Source organism: Neovison vison, chromosome 5 (assembly GCF_020171115.1).
Source record: "Neovison vison isolate M4711 chromosome 5, ASM_NN_V1, whole genome shotgun sequence".
Lineage (NCBI taxonomy): Eukaryota > Metazoa > Chordata > Mammalia > Carnivora > Mustelidae > Neogale > Neogale vison.
In genome coordinates this window covers 14187366-14208557 of record NC_058095.1, presented here as the reverse complement: position 1 = coordinate 14208557, position 21192 = coordinate 14187366, and the positions used below count along the sequence as shown (strand labels likewise).

General features: G+C 38.3%; 1 protein-coding gene across 1 annotated transcript in view; it reads right to left on the bottom strand.

Annotated features, from left to right (window-relative positions):
- SMURF2 (SMAD specific E3 ubiquitin protein ligase 2) overlaps positions 1–21192 on the bottom strand; it is a 121427-nt gene that overhangs the window by 30996 nt on the left and 69239 nt on the right. The window contains exons 3-7 of the mRNA XM_044247621.1: positions 18536–18644; positions 10894–11027; positions 8489–8554; positions 3344–3428; positions 58–141 (exon numbers count right to left, since the gene is read on the bottom strand). Coding sequence (XP_044103556.1) covers positions 58–141; positions 3344–3428; positions 8489–8554; positions 10894–11027; positions 18536–18644 — 478 coding nt within the window. The remainder of the gene's footprint in view (positions 1–57; positions 142–3343; positions 3429–8488; positions 8555–10893; positions 11028–18535; positions 18645–21192) is intronic.

The window sequence follows — 21192 nt, the reverse complement described above, 5'->3', positions numbered from 1 at the left end:
GGCAATTTCAGGAAGGCAAAAAGCAGAGACCACGGGAAGACATTTGTATGTTCTTACCGCGTTGGGCGTTCCCACTGCGTAGTTCTTGTTATGTGGTTCAGATACTGAATTCTTCCAGAGGCAGTTCTCCTTTCCTCCCAGCTTAAATAAAAATTGAGAGATAAGGCATCAATAGGAAGGTAGATACAGAATGGTTTTAGTGCAAAACTGAGCCAGGAAGGCATCTGTTATGATAAATCAGGAATGACAAATGAAAAATCAATAGAATACTGGAATTTTTTTCAGCTTATTTTAAAACTGTACAATGTATCTTCTGGAATTCTGAAGCTTCTAAAATGTTTACACTGAAGTGTGTCTAATATTCTCCATCAGCCTAACTCCGAATTCTCCAATAATGTCAGCACTCAATTAAATTATACTAATTTCTCCAGAATTTGGGGGGGGCATACTAAAAATAAAAATCACACCTAATTTTTAAAATCAACATAAAAGTGTATAAAACCTTTTTTTTTTTTTAAGATTTTATTTATTTATTTGACAGAGATCACAAGTAGGCGGAAAAGTAGGCAGAGAGAGGAGAGGGGAAGCAGGCTCCCTGCTGAGCAGAGAGCCTGATGTGGGGCTCGATGTGGGGCTTGATCCCAGGACCCTAGGATCATGACCTGAGCCAAAGGCGAAGGCTTTAACCCACTGAGCTACCCAGGTGCCCCTATAAAAGCTTTTTAAAGCATTTAGCCTACCCAAACTATTTTTTAAAAAACAATGGTACTTCCTCCTCAGTAACTTTTTAATCCATGTAACAACAACAATAACAACAAAATATGTATGTATGTGTGTGTGTGTGTATCTATCTATCTATATATATATATGTAAAAATATATTGGTGAATGACCACAGAAATGTGGTAATGCTAGTATTTCCACCAAAACTCTTGCAGAGGTTTAGGAGCCATAAAAAATAGGAAATAAAGAGATGTTTAAAGGGTCTTTTGCCCTGTGATAACAAAGCACAAAAGGTAGTGCTTATCAATTAATATATAAATTATATACATGTACGACTATATTATAAAATGTAGACCTAATTAGACTTTTTAAAGACTGTGATATAAAACATATGGGGAAGAAAGCACTATAAAGTACTATAAAGTGTAGAATAAGCATTAAACTTTGTAATCTCTTAATACTGATAAGTTATTTCACACTAAACTTCCCCTTCAAAATTACCATAATCTACTTCAGCCATAAGAGTTACTATATGTATCAAGGGGGGCGCCTGGGTGGCTCAGTGGGTTAAGCCGTTGCCTTCGGCTCAGGTCATGATCTCAGGGTCTTGGGATCGAGTCCCGCATCGGGCTCTCTGCTCAGCAGGGAGCCTGCTTCCCCCTCTCTCTCTCTCTGCCTGCCTCTCCGTCTACTTGTGATTTCTCTCTGTCAAATAAATAAATAAAATCTTTAAAAAATATATATATATGTATCAAGGAACTACAGTGATTTATAAACAGACTTAAATTATGGCGATTTTTTTTTAAAGATTTTATTTATTTATTTGACAGACAGAGATCACAAGTAGGCAGAGAGGCAGAGAGAGAGAGAGGAGGAAGCAGGCTCCCTGCAGAGCAGAGAGCCCGACATGGGGCTCGATCCCAGGACCCTGGGATCATGACCTGAGCCACCCAGGTGCCCCAAATTATGGCGATTTTTAAAAGTTTAAACAAAATGAGCGAATACCCTGGCTTGGATGTAAAATTCTGGATCAAAAATAATTCAAGTCAAAACCCAACCAATTACATACTTTAAATAACTTATTGTATATAAACTACACCTCACTGGTGTTAATTAAACGTGTTTTGAAAGTTAAAAATAAAGTCAGAACAGTGTCAGTGCTGGTTTCAAAGACAGAACAGTAATCAAAAGTATAAGCTTTGGAACCCGGGCTTAAACGTCTGCATTCAGCTCTACCATTCACTATGAGACCTTCAAGGCAAGTTTACTTAACTCCTCTGAGTCCCAGTGTTTTTAATCTACTAAATGAATGAGGGTGACAACAGTAGCAGCAAGAGTAATAATAGCAGCTAATTATTTACTGAACACTTAGTATATGCAAAACATTGTGCTAAGTGCTTTATATGAATGATTTCATTTAATCCTCACAATTTATGGCATAAATACTATTATCACAATCCTCTTCTATAATATAAACCAGTGCTTACAGAAGTTAAATAAACTAACTAAATTCACAAAGCTTGTAAATCAGAAGACTAAGGATTAGAACCCAGACAGTCTAATTCCAGAATCACACACTTGAGTTACGTGATCTAACGCATCACAGAAAGTGCTTCTAACAGTACCTGACACACATAGGTTCATAAATGTTTCTTTTCTTTTCTTTTCTTTTTTAAGATTTTACTTATTTGACAGAGAGAGACACAGGGAGAGAGGGAACACAAGCAGGGGGAGTGGGAGAGGGAGAAGCAGGCTTCCCGCTGAGCAGGGAGCCCGATGTGGGGCTCGATCCCAGGACCCTGGGATCATGACCTGAGCTGAAGGCAGACACCTAACGACTGAGCCACCCAGGGGCCCAACAATAAATGTTTCTATGTTGTTAAAATTTTTACTACCCAAATCTCTATCCCATTCCTCCAAATGGAGTAATGTCTCAGATTCAGCACTTTTATGCCCGGTTTTGAATAATTTAAACAAACAAGAAAGTTATTCTTTTACTTTTTAAAATTTCCTAACATTATTTTTTAAGATTTTACTTATTTATTTATTTGAGAGAGAGAGAGAGAGAACACAAGCAGGGAGAGTGGGAGAGGGAGAAGAAGACTTCCTGTGGAGCAGGGAGCCCAATGTGGGGCTCAATCCCAGAACCCTCGGACCATGACCTGAGCCAAAGGCAGGCACTTAACGACTGAACCAACCAGGTGCCCCCAAATTTAACGTATCTAATTAATGGTTTATTTTATATATTTGTCTTGACAAGATTCCTTGCTATTTTTCCAAGTATAAGAAAAATCTAGGGGCACCTGGGTGGCTCAGTGGGTTAAAGCCTCTGCCTTCAGCTCAGGTCATGATCCCAGGGTCCTGGGATCAAGCCCCACATCAGGCTCTCTGCTCAGCAGGGAGCCTGCTTCCCCCCCCCCCGTTCTCTCTGCCTGCCTCTCTGCCTACTTGTGATTTCTGTCTATTAGATAAATAAATAAAATCTTTTTTAAAAAATAAGAAAAATCTAGATCCTGGAACTGTTCGGCAAATTTCTAAAGTTAAACATACAATAAATACCAATTTATTTGTCATTATTTGAAGGATGTTATCAACATATTTCTCTAATGCTCTCAGCTTACCCATCTGGTAAATCATTATCAAATAAACGACTGCAGTCCACAACTTGTCCTCCTGTGCCTATTCGGTCTCTGGACTGAAGACTTACTGTAAGACAATGAAAAAATTACTGAGAGTTGGAAAACTAGAAAGATTTATTGCAATTTAAAATATATATCTTTAAAAGACATCTAGCTTATTTAATACTCCAGAATGAACTCTTCAGCTTTTAATAAATCTATAATTTCTTTTTCCATTTAGGAGTGACATTAAAATTTTATGATTTTGTATCCTTTATTGTGGTCATAGAGGAAAGTTTAAATCCTTTTTGACCATTGTAATGGAGCAATGCAAGCCCTCTACTATACTCAAAACAGGCATAACACATGAAAGGTATATTCACATACAGAGGAACTGGAAAAGTTCACATTAATTTGGGTTTAATTCTTAACACACCTTTAAAAAAACAAAGAGGGGCTTCTGAGTGGCACAGTAGATGAGCATCCAACTCTTGGTTTGGACTTGGGTTGTGATCTCAGGGTTGTGAGATCAAGGCTGCTTGAGATTCTATTCTCCCTCCCTCTCCTTCTGCTCCTCCTGCTCTTGCTCTCTAAAGTCTTTATTTTTTTTTTTTAAGATTATATTTACTTATTTTTGTGAGAGAAAGAGAAAGAGAGAGCAAGCATGAGTAGCGGGGAGAGGCAGAGGGAGAAGCAGACTACCCACTGAGTATGAAGCCTGAGGTGGGACTAGATCCCAGGACACTAGGATCATGACCTGAGCCAAAGGCAGACACAACTGAGCCACCCAGGTGCCCTCTAAAATAAATCTTAAAAATAAATAAATAAATCTTAAAAAACAAAAAACGAAAAACAAAACCCAAGAAACTGGATTCTGGCAATCAGGCAATACTTCGATTCCATGAATTAAAATAGTACATAATCATGTGTGGTGCAAAACTACTACTATAAATTTGGAAGCAAGAGATGTAAGCTCTAGACCAGGCTCTAACACTTAGTTTTGCAAATGACCGTCAACAAAACACTTAACATTCTTGAAGTTTAGATAATCTAAATAATGAGGAAGTTAGGCTAACTGTTATGTCTGTCCCCTTGCTGCTCTAATATTCTTTAATTCTATTTTTGGCAATTCTCCCCAAAAGATAAAACAGGAACGGGCAAATGTGACTATAATCCAACTTTTATTTTTTTATCTTTTAAGATTTTTATTTATTTCTTGACAGAGGGAAAGAGACAGTGAGAGAGAGAACACAAACAGGGGGAGAGGAAGGGAGAATCAGGCTTCCCACTGAGCAGGGAGCCTGATGTGGGGCTCCATCCCAGAACCCTGGGATCATGAGCTCAAGGCAGACGCTTAAAGACTGAGCCACCCAAGTGCCCCAACCCAACTTTTAAAGAATTAACCAGTTACTATATAAAGTATGACATCTAAGGACCCTTCATTCTAGGAAGGGTTCCAAAATTCTGAAATCTTCCAGCTCTGCAAAATTTTTGAAAAATCAGAAAGTTCAATATGTTACACCTTTATATGAATTTCATTTATAGGTGACATTGTAACATATCTTTCCTCAGTGAATTTAAACAAAATGTTATATGGAAATTGCACTAAAAACAGTATTAACCAGTTTTTATACAGAAAGGCTAAGCGAAATGCTTACCCAAATATAATCCCTGCAAAAACTATGTATTTTTTCATTAGCGAGTTTAGAATAATATTAAGTCTCAAAATTAAGGATTTCATAAGCTTCAACTCCAGACTGCTGTATTACAAAATACCTAAGCAATTTTTAGGTGAGTTTGTGTTTTTAAATGGCCTAATCCCAGCAAAATGTAAAATCAACTATAGAACTACTATGTTTTTAAGAACACTGTTCCTAACATTAAAACATCAGAAACAATCTAAATATCCAGCAATAACACACAGCTAAATTAATTATTTGTCCACCATGGACTGCTATACAACATTAAAATGCATCCATGAACAACAACAAAAGATGTTTAGGACAGATTAAATCAGGTTATTTAAAATTCTGCACAGTGTAACATCATTTTAAAAAAAGGTATGCGGTGCTGGGTTGCTCAGTGGGTTAAGTCTCTGCCTTGGGATCAGGTTATGATCTCTGGGCCCCAGAATCAGGCTCTAATCTCAGTAGGGAGGCTGCTCCCCGCCACCCCGCCCAGCCTGCTGCTCTGCCTACTTGTGATCTCTCTGTCAAATAAATAAGAATCTTTAAAAATAAATAAAAAATTTTAAAAAGGTATATACATCAAGGTAATGACCACGATGGCATGTTATGGTTACTCCTTATTTTCTCTGTCTATACTTTTATTTGATTTTATAACAAAAAAAGAAAAACCTCACAAGAGATGCGAAGAATTGAGTAACAGATTCAAAAACAAGGGAGAGGACTTACAACCTTGTATCACTTGTCTCAATTTGGGAGATTTTTCTTTATGGTAATACTCCAAAAATAGGATAAAGCTAAGTGTCCAGAAATGCTTGCAAGTTTCAATGTTACAATAGCAAAAAAAAATAATAACTTAAAAGTCTAGTAATTAAGTTATGACATATTAATATAATTCAGCCTCTAAAATCACTAACTATAAACACTAATAATGGTTACAGTAAGTGAAAACAAAAATTTTATATTCAATGAACAAAAATCATAAAAAATATACACATATAAGTGTATATAAAATTATTAGAAAGGGATATATGTTTTTTTAAAGTTAGTATTCTAGTGTACTTTTCTCCATTTCCCAAAGTATGTTATATATATCTATGCATGATTATTTGGAAAGGTCTAATTCAGTAAGAACTAGAACTCATTCTGGTTTTGATTTTTTTTTAAATTTATTCTGGAGTTTTTTTTTTTTTTTTTATGTTCTTATTTATTTATTTATTTATTTTCCAATTTATTTATTTTCAGAAAAACAGTATTCATTATTTTTTCACCACACCCAGTGCTCCATGCAAGCCGTGCCCTCTATAATACCCACCACCTGGTACCCCAACCTCCCACCCCCTTATTCTGTTTTAAAATGGCAGGACAATAAAGCATAATGTTTGAGTCCAACATATCTCTACTATGATAACCAAATTCACACAAAAGCTTCAAATTTAAACACACACACATTTTAAAGAAAAGCTTTTTTTATATAATATACTCCATAGGTTTATTTCTAATAACTGACAAAGGAAAGTCTGCTGTTTTTATAAATGCCATCTACACCTAGCGGAACTATTTGTTACTACTGGACATTAGTTGGCAAAAATTACGTAACACAGCAAATCAAATAAAGTAAGAGCAATCACATTTAAAAGTCTTATATATCGCTTCTTGGCCTTTTGGCTGAGATCAAGTCTTTCATATGTTGGAGTGCTCAGGTGGCTCAGTCGTTAAGCGTCTGCCCTCGGCTGGGGTCATGACCCTGGGGTCCTGGTATCGAGCCCTGCATCAGACTTCCTTCTCCACAGGAAGCCTTCTTCTCCCTCTCCCACTCAACCCTGCTTGTGCTGCTCCCTGTCTCGCTGTGTCTCTGTCAAATAAATAAATAAAATCTTAAAAAAAAAAAAAAAAAAGTCTTATATGCCAGCATTTGAGTTTTTTTACTCCCTTCTCAATCTAAGAATGACAGGAATTCTCAATTAGGCTGTAGTGCAGACACTTCCCTGTGGTAACTATCATAGGGCTTTGTCATGTTGCTACTCTGGCGATTCACTATGAACCCAATTCATTCCCTTGGGAAACGAGGCCCTTCAAAAGTAACTTCAGTAACTAAAACCTCTCTGATAGGTTCATAATGCAATCAACTTATCTTAAATTCTGCTCTATACTGAAGTGGTAAGATTCCAGTCATGTCTTCTTCTTTAAGAAGCCTCAAAGGAGCCCACCTTGGTATCCTACCACACTATGTGTCTTGTTTTTGGGTTTTTGTTTTTTTTTTTTTTTTTTTTTTAAGATTTTTTTTATTTAGTCATTTGGGAGAGACAGAAAGAGCACAGGCAGGGGGAGAGGCAGAGGAAGAGGGAGAAGCAGACACCCTGCTGAGCTGGGAGCCCAATGTGGGGCTCCACTCCAGGACTTGGACATCATGACCTGAGCCAAAGGCAGACATCCAACCATCTAAGCCACCCAAGAGCCCCACACACTAATGTATCTTGATCAAAAATCAATCCATCAATTCTTGAGTCTCAGGAAATTTTGTATAAAGTCCTTCCTCTGGGGCACCTGGGTAGCTCAGTCGTTAGGCATCTGCCTTCAGCTCAGGTCATGATCCCAGAATCCTGGGATCAACTCGCCCATCAGGCTCCCTGCTCCAAAGGAAGCCTGCTTCTCCCTCTCCCACTCCCCCTGCTTGTGTTCCCTCTCTTGCTGTGTCTCTGTCAAATAAATACATAAAAATCTTTAAAACAAAAAACCCTTCCTCTGAGTCAATTCAAGATAGCCCACTGAGTGTCTTACGAGTAAGATAGCAACCTCTCCCTTTTTCCCATCAGTATTCTATCATTCCTCATATTCTTTTCAATTAGCACTGATTATTTTAAAACTGTAAAGTGATTTTTTGGTAAATATTTTTATTTATTTATTTGACAGAGAGCGAGCGATTACAAGGCAGAGAGGCAGGCGGGGGGGGGGGGGAGCAGGCTCCCTGCTGAGCAGAGCGCACAATGCAGGGCTCGATCCCAGGACTGAGATCATGATCTCAGCCAAAAGCAGAGGCCTAACCCACTGAGCCACCCAGGTGCCCCTTAAAATGTAAAGGTTAAACAAAGTTCAATAAAATATTCTTACTCAAAAACCAGTTTAAGAACTATTTTTAGAAAAGTTTCAGACCATGTATCAAGTCTGTCTTTAAAAGACTGTCTAAAGGAGCAATAGTTTTTCACATTAGGAGCCTCCTTTTCTTTTTGTTTTTTTTGTTTTTTAACGTTATTTATAGTTCAAGGGTTTGGTTTTTTAAAATTCTTTTAAATTAAGGTAGCCTGGAACCTGGATCCACTGTTTGAAACTTTTTATGTGACTCATTTAACTCAAGCCAATACAATGAAGCTATAGTTAGTGCACTTGGATTTAAAAGATATTTAGAATTTCGGTCAGTCTGAATGATGCCAAAATTTCACATGATTTTATAAATTCCACTTACCTACTATCTGTCCTCTAACCGTATCATTGTCATTTGGCCCAAGTTTGCACAGATCCAACCTCTGATCTATTTCAAATCAACAAAAAAAGCAATTAAAAAATAAGCTGGTATCAGAGCTTCTAACATCTATAGAGTGATGGTAAACTTCCATAATCCAATGACAAACAGGCCTATCATTTAAAGAATAATGTTTTAAAGATGAAACAAATGTTTCAAATTTCTAACTGCATATATAATTAATAAAAATGTCTTAAACAAAGTTTTGACAAATTCAGATTTCAAAAACTGTAAGGCACTAGTGTATACATTGCCAAGAGGCAATTACTTTTTCTCCAAAGGTTTCAGACCGCTTTGTCTGACTCTTAGCTTGTCACTTAATAGTTGTTGTTCTTAGGCAATTTATCCAAGTCTTGATTTTCTCACATATAACTATAGTACCCACCTCATATTTTTTAAGGATCAAATTAGGTAATTATGTAAAACTTTTAGCACAGTTCCTGGCATATAAGCGTTCAGCAAATGTTAGTTATTATTTTTTATCGAACCATTTCAAATGAGCTCCACTTACACAAAGTAAGTATTAATAAGAAGCTGAGTATAAACTGTAAGATAAGGATTTGAGTCAGTTCAGCTACTACCTCATTTAGGGGCAACTCATTTACTCTCTCACGCCTCAACTATAGAACAGGCATCACAATGACCTGGTCAGTCACAGTAGGGAACAGTGTCACCCACAACACGTTGCTTTTGATTATAGCACTTAAAATTGAATTCTTGTACAGCTATATGCCATCTGTCTATTTAAAGAAGTTATGAATTGATAAGAGGAAAAGATCGTACATGAGTCTTTGTATTTTCCACTCCAAACTGGTAGAACACTGTATCAGGGTGCTCAATAAATATGTGATAAATGAAATATTATGGCACATCAAAGGGGTCAAGTAAATTAATGCAATGAAACACAGGCAGCAGAAAGAAAAATCTGTGTCCCAAAACTACAGCGCCTGGCTATCCAGCCAAAAACAGACATTTTTCCCTTTGCAAAATAAATGGACACTGATAAATTCACTACATAGTGGACTTCTGCAAAGAAATTTCTCTTCTCTTGTTCAGTCTCTCCAGTGAGTCCTTCTCCCTTTGCCAGCAGGCCCTCGCCCTTGCTTCTTAGGGGACAGGATCCATGCCTTTCTCACCTTTTATCACCAGGGTTTTGTATGGTACTTGGCACATTAAAGGTTCAATAAATGTTGGCTAAATGGAAGCAGAGATAAAGCCATACATATGGCCTGTAAGTCTTCAGTTTGCCTGCTGGGTTGAGTCATAAAACAGTTCGTTTTTATGTGCTAGACCTTTACCAATCCCAAAGTCCTCTACTTCCTGCTGGGTCACCCTGTCAACTCAGAGATAAGAGAAATTCTCAGGTGCCTTTAAGTTCCCCCAACTCAGGACTTCTGGCACAATTTTCTCCCTTTTTAACAGATCAGTATTTATGTATCTGGACTATGATATCATACTATATTAAAAGGGGTCATCTCAATATATCTAATACTCAAAGCTAAATTTGCTCTATTTTTTATTAATTTCTTCAGCTACATTCTAGGTGAATTTTTGTTTGGCAGAGACATCTGGGCTAAAATCCCATGATAAAAACTAGAAATATTTTTTATATTATATAAAAAAGAATCCCGTAGAAACAACAAAAAATTTTGTTGAAAAAGACATTTTCATCTATGTCCCAATGGAAATAATCCCCCAAAAGATGCTTGTCGCCTGGTTACATGAATTACGCACATGCTAATTAAACCTGTCAATCTAATATGGTCTAATATGGAAATCATTTCTAATGTCTTGATCTTGGCCTGATCTTCTAAACACCCAGGTTGGCGGAAAACTAAGCTCTAATTAAGTAGTTAATACAGCTGTCTTACACTCAATATTTCACCTTTCCAGAACTTTAAATTTTTTTTTACCATCATATATCACTCTTATTCAATAATATTTCCCCTTAAACATTCTAATCACCTAAATAAAACTCACTTTATCTCATAAATCCACCAAAACCAGAGAAGAGTACTAAGGAAAAAAGGCATATATACTTTTGACACCTTTCTTTTCAATCTTGGATATCAAACCTTTCCTAACACTAAGAAATTCACTAGATACTAAGCAGCAGCTCTGATGCAGTTCAAGTTTCACATATTTTAAATGTTTCATTCTTTTTATAAAGTCCATAAAATAAATTTAACCAAGAATTTCTACCAATGTTTCAAACATACATAGGAAGTTAAGTTTCTGGATCACTGCCTCCCCCAAAAACCATGTGTGGGGATATGAGTGTGTGTGTGTGTTACACAAATATATATACTTTTTTTTTTTAATTTTAAAAAGCACTAGTATCTACTCACAACCAGTGTCTTTGAGGCGGTTGATGGCATTGGAAAGAAGTCGAACACAACCAAGAAATCCAGCACCTTGTTTTTTATGGATCTTCTTATGATTCCACACACTGATCGTAACCGAATCAGACTTTCCAATATACCTAAAACACAACATGACTGAATGGGTAACTTAGCAACTACAAGTAGTTAGTGTGAAATTTTTCTTTTGTTTTTATAGTCTAAAGCTACAAATGCTTCAGAGTGTGGCTATATAATGCAAACTATGTTTTAAATTCAATCGATCCCACAGGATTGAATTTAAATTTTTTTTTTAAATCTTCAAAGTAAAATCCAAAAAGAATTGTTATTATCTCCTTCATCATATCTACCACTCTCAGGCTGGGTAACAATTTTTGTTAGTAAAAAACTATTTTAGTAGCTAGTGTCAAATAACACTAAAGGAGTTTCTGACGTTTCTTTCCAAGAACAAAAATGTTACAGGAACTTTTATCAGTCACATTTTAAAAACACTGCAATGGCATGCCCTATCTCATCTCAGAGTACTCAGTTAGTTTTCAAAGGGCATCGTCAAGGCTGACAGACCAAAAATCTGACATACCTGTTATGTTTTTAAATGCTGTAGAACAAAAGCTGATTGTAACGCTTTTCCCCTGCTTCTTTCCTATATGCAGGCCTTGAGCGAGCAGGACTCTTGCAGATTTCACTTCACTGCCTGCAGACAAGCAGAGCAGGGAAAAGCGTTACTACACTTGTCTGTGCGTATACCTGCAAGTATGTAAAAGCTCTACCACAGCCAATTGGTTCACATGGTGCCATCCCATGCAAAAATATAATCAAATAACCTAAGTGTATCAGTAGAACACCCCCTATTTCATTGCCTCTAAGTGGTCAAATTTTTGGTCCAGCAACCTTGACCTTAAAGTGTAATTTGGTAAAGCAGTAACATCACAAAAATTCACCTAGTATATAAAAAAGCCAAACCACTTAAGTGAGAACTAAAACTTTTAAATGAGAAACAGGGAAGCCACACTTGGATCCAGCTGTGCTTAAAGCATGACGTCCCCCCCACCCCAGACTTTTAATTATACAAACCAATACATTCCCTTTTTAAAAATTAAGCCAATTTGAGTTTCATTTCTGTTGCTTCAAATGACAAACTCTGGACTAAACTATCCAGGATGCATGCACTAATTTTTAACTATACCTAACAGACCTAACTTGGCAAGTATCTGCTGCGTGATATGTCAAAATTCTAGAACCAGAATCAATTATTAAATAGCTAAACCAGGGACGCCTGGGTGGCTCAGTTGGTTGGACGACTGCCTTCGGCTCAGGGCGTGATCCTGGAGTCCCGGGATCTAGTCCCACATCAGGCTCCCAGCTCCATGGGGAGTCTGCTTCGCTCTCTGACCTTCTCCTCGCTCATGCTCTCTCTCACTGTCTCTCTCTCTCAAATAAATAAATAAAATCTTTAAAAAAAAAAAAAATAGCTAAACCACCCCAAACCAACATTAAAAGAAAAAAATCACATTAAATCACTTTCCGAACTGGTAAGCTTGATGTACAAGTATGACAAAATACTGATCAATCCCCTCATGCCTTAACCCACCACTGGCGTAAACAGCCTGCCAGGAGACTGGCTGTTAACGCCCAGAGACAGGAGGAGATGCTGTCAGTTTGTGTCCTTGAACAACCTGAGACAGTGAATCACTACCCCCCATCCCCAGCTAAGTGAAACTTTTATAAAAAATACACTGCTACTGCATGAAGTCACTGAAAATCTGGAGTTGCCTATTTTATCAGTTAGTCTGCTCTAACCAATACAGAAGGCAAATCATAAAGGGCCTTGTCAGCCAGACTATGAACTCTGGCCTTTACTCCAAGTAAGGCTGGAAACCAGAAGATGTGCAGCAGAGGAGTAACAAGATTTGAAATGTGTTTTAACAAGATCATCCTAGCTGCTGTACTGAGAAAGACTGTAGAAGCAAGGCTAGAAAAGCGAGGAGTCTAAGGCAGAGTTCGGCAAACCACAGCTTTTGAGACATACCCAGCAAAGCACAGGATATAGTGTGATTTCATTTTCTTCAAGGACAATTTTTTTTTTTTTTTAAGTTTTAAGGCCATGTTATAAATATTTAGAAAGTCTGCACATCTCTTCATTCACATTACTACTTTTCTAACAAAGTCCTCATTTCTATGTGCTGGATCCAACAACTCCTCATACAAATGATGACTCATCAGGGATTCCAGCCCATACCACTGGAGAGCCCCCACCCCCTAAATTCCATGGACCTGGCCACCAGGGAATCTCACTCAAACTACCTATTATTAGCACATTATTATAATATCAAGCTCTGGTCTGTGACTTGCACAGAACCCCTGAAACAGACAAATTTAGGTAGGTATACTCTCTCCCCCAGGTCCAGCATGAAACAGTTACTAAAGAGAAGACCTCCGTCCAAATACCAAAGATTTGTCATTGTCAATCTCAGGGGGGAATGTAGAGGCTACTTCTGCACAACAGAGCAATGGAAACCTGAGTAATGTCAAAGGGGCCACAGTGACCACAGGCTGAATGCAAACAAGCTCATACAGTGACCCACCACCTCAAAATATCCATAGGCCTTAGCTGACCAATGGGCTACTTACGACCAGCATAGGTACCAGAAAAGGAAAATTTTATATGTTCCCATACTTCCTCACTCCCCACTTAACAATAGCTGCCCCCCGCCCAGCCTCCTTGTGGCCAGTCTCTCCTTTGCTGTCCTGCTCACTGCTCCCTTGCAGTGTATTCAGTAAACTTCTACCTCTTTTGTTCTGCCTTGGGTGAATCCTCTCACCACTGGCTCCACCAGCCTCCAGCCAACCAGGATCCTGCACACTCCAGTGCTAGAACTAGTCTCCTGGACATCATTGCCTCCCTCAAGCCATTCTTCACATTACAGTCCAAGTGCTCACTCCTAGATATAAACCTGATGATAGCATCTCCCCCACTTAAAACCCTTTCACTGCTCTCCACTGATTTTAGGAGAGGATTCAAATTACTAATAGGCTTTCAAGGACTCTCATGAGCTGGCTCCTACTTGCCTCTCTTTGCTTGTCCTATACCATACTCCCCTTACGTGAACTCGCTAATGCTGCCCTTCCAAACTGCTTTCAAAGCCATGATCTTTTTCACCTCTGGTCTTCACATAGACCACTTTTGCTTAGAGCCAGCCCACTTTTCCTTTTTCAAGTAAACTCCCACTTAAGGTCTAAGCCTAAATGTCACTTTTTCTAGTAAGCTGTCCTTAACTCTTAAATTCATATAAAGAAGTTCTGCATATTTCCAGAGCACCCTATACTTTCCCATTTTCTTATCACACTATTTATAATTTCCTATTTACTTGTGTTGATACACCACTTGGCTGTACACTTGGAGGACTAGGCCTTGTTCACACTGTACTTGGGTCTCTGGCTGAATTTAAATATGAAGCTTAAAGACATGGCTTAAAACAATCTGACTAAGAACTCAAAAGTTTAGTCAGTTACACAGATAGTAGCTTATTGGAGCTGTGATTTTAAATTCACTGTAGGCCAAATCAAATAATAAAAAAAAATGTGTGACCTAATACAATAATACAATACATTTACTGAAAGCATCTAACATTTAAGAATTACCTGTCAGGTCCTAGTCTAAGCACTTTACAGGTATTATCTGTCTCACTTTTCCTATCAGTCTTGTAAAGTAGGCATTGTTGCTGTTGTCAATGGAAACCAATGCACAAGGGGTTAAACATTACCACATAAGCAAGCAGTGGAGGCCAGAGCGGGTACTCTCACTTCTCTCTATAGCCTACTTTTTTGGTTCCTACTTATCTGCATACTAACTTGGGAGTTACTGAGCCATAGCACTGAGGGGCATACCCAAAAGCCTTATTCTGAGTTGTCTCTAGGTATATCTCAGTGTTTTAGTAGTAGAGACAGGACATTTTGTTCACATGTGGTTTAGAAAATAAAATTGAAGTAACTGACCAGAGTCCTGGCTGACATGGGTACTCTAGGGTAGTTCTAGAACTATTTACTACAAGTAAGTAGCAGAGATGTCAGGCATACAGGTTTGATAGGAGATCTAAAATTCATTTTTGTAGGTAAGTCAAGTGGAACACTTTGAAAAAGAATCTCAAACTGATGAAGGGTGAAGTCTAAAGCTTAAATAGCTTAAAAGACCAAACACTTGAAAGTCAGGATGTCAAGGCAGTTAACAAGTTTATAACATGAGATACGCTGACAAAATGGTAGTGGTGTACAAAGCATGTGATAATGGAATTAACAACCTAAAGAAAAGAAAGGAACTAAAGAAAACTCAACCGATATCTGGTATCAGGGAGGAACAAATAAGAAACAAGACTACTGCTGCCATCAAATCCTTAAAATATTCACCAAAAAATTTTTTTTAAGATTTTATTTATTTATTTGACAGAGAGAGATCACAAGTAGTCAGAGAGGCAGGCAGAGAAGAGGGGGAAGCAGGCTCCCCGCCAAGCAGAGAGCCCCATGCGGGCTTGATCTCAGGACCTTGAGAGTATGACCTAAGCCGAAGGCAGAGGCTTAACCCACTGAGCCACCCAGTCGCCCCAAAATAAATAAAATATTAAAAAAAAATTTAAAAACAGAGAGGCACCTGGATGGCTCAGTCAGTTAAGTGTCTGACTCCTGATTTCTGTTTGGATTTTGACCTTGGTTGGAGTCATCATGAACCAACGAGCCCCAAGTTCAGCTCTACCCTCAGTGTGGAGTCTGCTTGAGATTCTCTTTCTTCCTCTGCCCCATCCCCAGTTCACTTGCTCTCTCTCAAAATAAAATAAAATAAAATAAAACTAGAACTACCCTACAATCTAGTAATCACACTACTGGATATTTACCCAAAGAATACGAAAATACTAATTCAAAAGGATATGTACCCCTATGTTTACTGCAGCATTATTTACAATAGCCAAATTATGGAAAAAGCCCACATGTCCATTCAGTCAAGAATGGATAAAGAATGGAATATTATTCAACTATAATAAAGAATGAAATCTTGCCATCTGAAACAATATGGATGGATCTAGAGAGCATAGTGCTACAAAATAAGCCAGTCAGAGACAGACAAATACCACATGATTTCATTCATATGTGGAATTTAAGAAATAAAACAAATGAGCAAAGGAGAAAAAATTAACCAAAAAAACACTCTTAACTATAGAGAACACAGATGGCTACGGGAGGGAGACAGGTCAAAAAGTTAAAGGAGATTTAAGAGTACACTTAGCTTTTTTGGGGTGGGGCATACTCAGTGAGGGAGTGGGATGTAGGGGGAGCAGAGTGAAAGGGAGAAAGAATCTTAAGCAGGCTCCATGCCCAGAACAGAGCCCAATGCTCAATCTCACAACACTGAGATCATAACCTGAGCTGAAACCAAGAGTCAGATGCTTGACTCACTGAGCCATCCAGGTGTTCCAAGAGTTCACTTATCTTGATGAACACTGACTAATATATGGAACTGCTGAATCACTATATTGAACACCTGAACTAATATAACACCGTATGTTAACTATACTGAAATATAAGATTTTACTTATTTATTTGACAGAGATCACAAGTAGGCAGAGAGGCAGGCAGAGAGAGAGAGAGAGAGAGAGAGAGAAGGGAAGCAGGCTCCCTGCTGAGCAGAGAGCCCGATGTGGGGCTTGATCCCAGGACCCTGGGGTCATGACCAGAGCCGAAGGCAGAGGTTTTAACCCACTGAGTCACCCAGGCGCCCCTGAAATTAAAATTTTTAAAAAGAATTTCATTATCCAGATTAAAAGTTTCTAATAAGTATCTAGCACTATGTAACAATAATATATACTAAGACCATCACCAAAAAATGTAGTATCAGGCATAAAGAGAATACCCTGGAATCTTCCAGTGGAAAACAATGATCAAGAAAGACCAAAATCAGGATGCCATTAGTAATGGCTCTAAAACTGCACTGTGCAAAAGGGCAGCCACCAGCCACATGAAGCTACTAAGTACTAGAGACTCATCCAAGCTGAGGCACTCTGTAAGTGCAAAATAGATTCCTCTAAGATCTCAAAGACTTAATTTTAAAATGCTTTTTTAAAAAATTCTATTTATAAAAAAATTTATATTGATTATATGTTGAAATGAGAATATTTTAAATATACTGAACAAAATAAAATATATTTATTAATACATTCTTTTTACTGAATTTTTAAAATGTGGCTTCTAGCAAATTTAAAATTGCAGATGAGCTCCCATTGTATTTCTATTCAGCAGTGCTGATCTAGACCTGCAAGACAATGGAGCATTGTATTCACAATTTGGAAAGAAAGTGATGTCTTACCTAGAAATTTATACATAGACAAACAATCAAGTGAGAAGACAAAGTATATTTTCAGATAAAAATATCAAAGAAATTTTCCCTATCTTTGTACTCTTTTTCAATGAAAGACAGACTACACCAAAACAGGGAATAAACAAAAAATGGGAAGTCACTGAACCTAGAAGAGACAAAGGAAATCCCCAAAGTAATGATAAAGGCAAGTTCCCAGACAATTGCGCGGCAGATCTCAGACCAGTTTAGACTACCAGACCAGACTGGAGGAAGAGGACAGAGGTTACAGGAGGGATATCTCCAAGAAGAGAACAAAGCCAGTGGAATTGCTTGTGTGGCTGAATATATGGAGAAATGTTTAGTCCTGTGGGAGACTGGAAATTAACCAACGGGACAGAGAGAAAACAAATGGCAAAGTAAGACAGTTATAACTCCAGAAAAACAAAAGTTATCAAGAAAGGAAATGTAACCATTGCACACACAAGACTCAATTATGAATATTTACATGATCATAGTAATGTAAATACAGAACAATGATTTAACCAAAAAGGTTCACGTAACTACACTGGGGACTGGGAGAAAGAAGTGCTATTGGGCGTTGTGAGTATTGTGGAAGTAGGGATGAGAGAGATCAGTTGTAAAAGCTTAATTTTTTTTATATGGTAGGAAATGTAAAAATAATACCTAAAATTAAAAGTGTATATACACTAAATCTCTCTCTGCATCTCTCCTCCCACACCCACCCCACATAAAGATGTATAAAATAAGCATGAACAGAAGAAAATACCAGAATAACCAGTCAAAGTTACTCAAAGTAGTTACCTTGAGAATGGGAATCGGGAATAAGAATGGGACAGCAAACTGCATCTTCCCATTAAAAGCCTTACAGTATTATGTGCCTTTTTAGGAAGTTACATAAATATAAATAAAAGCAGCCTACGAAAGCAAAAAGAATGCCTACGAGTGCATCCCAATTATAACTTCTTGTTTATTACTTATAATTGGCCAAAAGTAAATTAATACCTTTACTTAACTGAAAAAAGATGGGGTGGGGCTCTAAGCCGCACATGCATTTTGTTCTCTACAGGCTCATTAGCGGCACTTAGTCTTTCAAAACCAACCAGCTATCAATAAGACAAAGAACCTTTCCATTAGGTTTTGTGTCCCTCTGTGAAGACCAAATTATACCACAGATCAAACTCTGATCATTTTCAGAGATTCTTTTCAAAGACTATATCAAATAATATTGATTCTAAGTTTCGTTGCAAATGAATCATTTAAACCTACAGGTCATAATGCTGATTCCACTTTGGATCAAGGGTATTCTTCACAGTATCTGTAGAATGGCATTGCCCAGATCCATCAACCACCACCTTAGCAAATGGATCAGGAAGTCCTGTGAAAAAAGGGGAAAAAAATTTTTTTAATTAAAGAATATTCTGGCATGGAAAATAGAAGATTAATTGTATAAAGCTCACTACTTACTACAAAACAAAAGATTATTCCATTCTTTATAAAAAGTTGAACATTTAGTTATAAATGAAAGTGGTCCATTTTAAAATGAAGATAAAAGTTAATTCTATATTAAAATTAAGATTAAAGTTAATTCTATATTAAATACCAAAAGCTACATTTTTTTTTTCTTGCTCCTATCTCAAAACATTCTCAGCTTAAACTACCAAAGCCTACAGGTTACCTCAAAATGTGGACGTTTTTATAGATCTTTACCAGCCCCTTGACCCCAGGAAGCTTAAAACATTCCTGGCTCTCTGGGAGCCTTCCCAAGGTCTCTCTTAGTAGCATTTATTTTATTTCTTTTTTAAAGATTTTATTTATTTGTTTATAGACAGAGATCACAAGTAGGCAGAGAGGCAGGCAGAGATTGAGAGAGGAGGAAGCAGGCTCCCTGCTAAGCAGAAAGCCGGATGCGGGGCTCAATCCAGGATCCTGGGATCATGACCCGAGCCGAAGGCAGAGGCTTCAACCCACTGAGCCACCAAGGTGCCCCTCTTAGTAGCATTTAAAGAAAGAGCTTACTAAAGATCTTTACATAAGAACATGGGCTACAGAGAAATCAAATTAGCCAGAAAGTTTTGATAGCTACCATGAGTGATGAGAAATTGAGTTAAAAAATCTGATACTCCACCTTAAAAGATCTTACTATCTAACTGGGGAGATAAGAATATGCCAAGGTTACAGGGAGGATGGCAGGTGGGGGGGTGGTGTTAGTGTACGGGTTGGCGAACCTGGGTGGTTCAGTGGGTCAGGCCTCCAACTCTTGGTTTCAGCTCAGGTCATGATCTCATGGGTTGTGAGACTGAGCCCTGCATCGGGCTCTGCACTCAGCAGAAGTCCGCCTGAGGCTCTCTCTCACCTTCTGCCCTCCCCCCAGCTCATGTTCACTCTGGCTCTCTCCCTCTCACATGAATAAATATATCTTTTTTTTAAAAAACGCTGTGGGGTGGGGCACCTGGGTGGCTCAGTCATTAAGCATGTGCCTTCAGATCAGGTCAGGATCCCAGGGTCCCAGATAGAGCCCCACATCAGGCTCAGTACTCAGCGGGGAGCCTGCTTCTCCCTCTCCAGCTCCCCCGTGCTTGTGTTCCCTCTCTCACTCTCTCTCTCCCTGTCACAAATAAAATCTTAAAAAAAAATGTTGTGGGGGAGAGGCGAACCTGAGAATAAACAAGTGTTTGTACTGACTATAAAAGAAAACACTTTAAACACTATGTCAGGCACTATTCTTTTTTTTTTTTTTTAATATTTTATTTATTTATTTGTCAGAGAGAGAGGGAGAGAGAGGGAGCACAGGCAGACAGAGAGGCAGAGGGAGAAGCAGGCTCCCTGCCGAGCAAGGAGCCCGATGTGGGACTCGATCCCACGACGCTGGGATCATGACCTGAGCCGAAGGCAGCTGCTCAACCAACTGAGCCACCCAGGCGACCCGTCAGGCATTATTCTAAATGCTTTACTTACACTCAATCTCTTATCCAATGGGGTAAATACCACTATAATCTCTTCTGATAAGGAAACTGAGGCACAAGAGGATTAATTAACTAGTCCAAGGACAAATAGCACATGACAGAGCCAGGGTCTAAAGTTTAGATTTTTAAAGCCATGCAGCACATATAATCTAATTCTTGATTTCATGCTCTTAACACCACTATGCTATGTTATACTCTCATTTACTATGTAGTTCAACAGTGAGTACAAGTAAGAGCTCAGAAAAACAAGAGAACAGCTGGAGTTTGAACAGTTAATCAAAGCGGGGGAGCGGGGAGTATATGGAGATGGGACTCACTAGGGCTTTAAAGGACAAACAGGAAGATTGCCAAGAAAGGTATGACAATACTGACAATATCTGAAGGGCTCTGAGGAGTCTAACCAAATCATCTATGCTAATGTGTAAAAGCAAATACTGCTGGTAAGAGAGGCTTGAAAGTCAGAAAATGACTGAAACAGGTAACAAGGACCAGGTTCTTAAGCATGGCTTGTAAATACATGGTCCTGTTTTTTCACTAGTGGTATTCACGTAGACTGGGAGAAGGAAAGACTGGTACAGAGAACATCTATGAAGCTGTTGGAAGTTCCACAGAGTAGGATAAAAGAACAGTAAGGTAAGTAAACTCTGCATTAGTGAAGTCACATGAAAAGGAAAGTGACAGTGAAATCAGCTACTCTGAAAGATCTAATGAGTATATAAGAAACTAAAGTAAAAAATGACACTACGGTTTTCAGCCCTAAGTAACAATGAGAAGAGTGGTCTTTTGGGGGGAAAGAAAAATGAGAAGGTAGAACTTTTTTTTTTTTTAAGATTTTATTTATCTATTTGACAGACACAGATCACAAGCAGGCAGAGAGGCAGGCAGAGAGTGGCGGAAGCAAACTCCCTGCTGAGCAGAGAGCCGAAGGCAGAGGCTTAACCCACTGAGCCACCCAGGTGC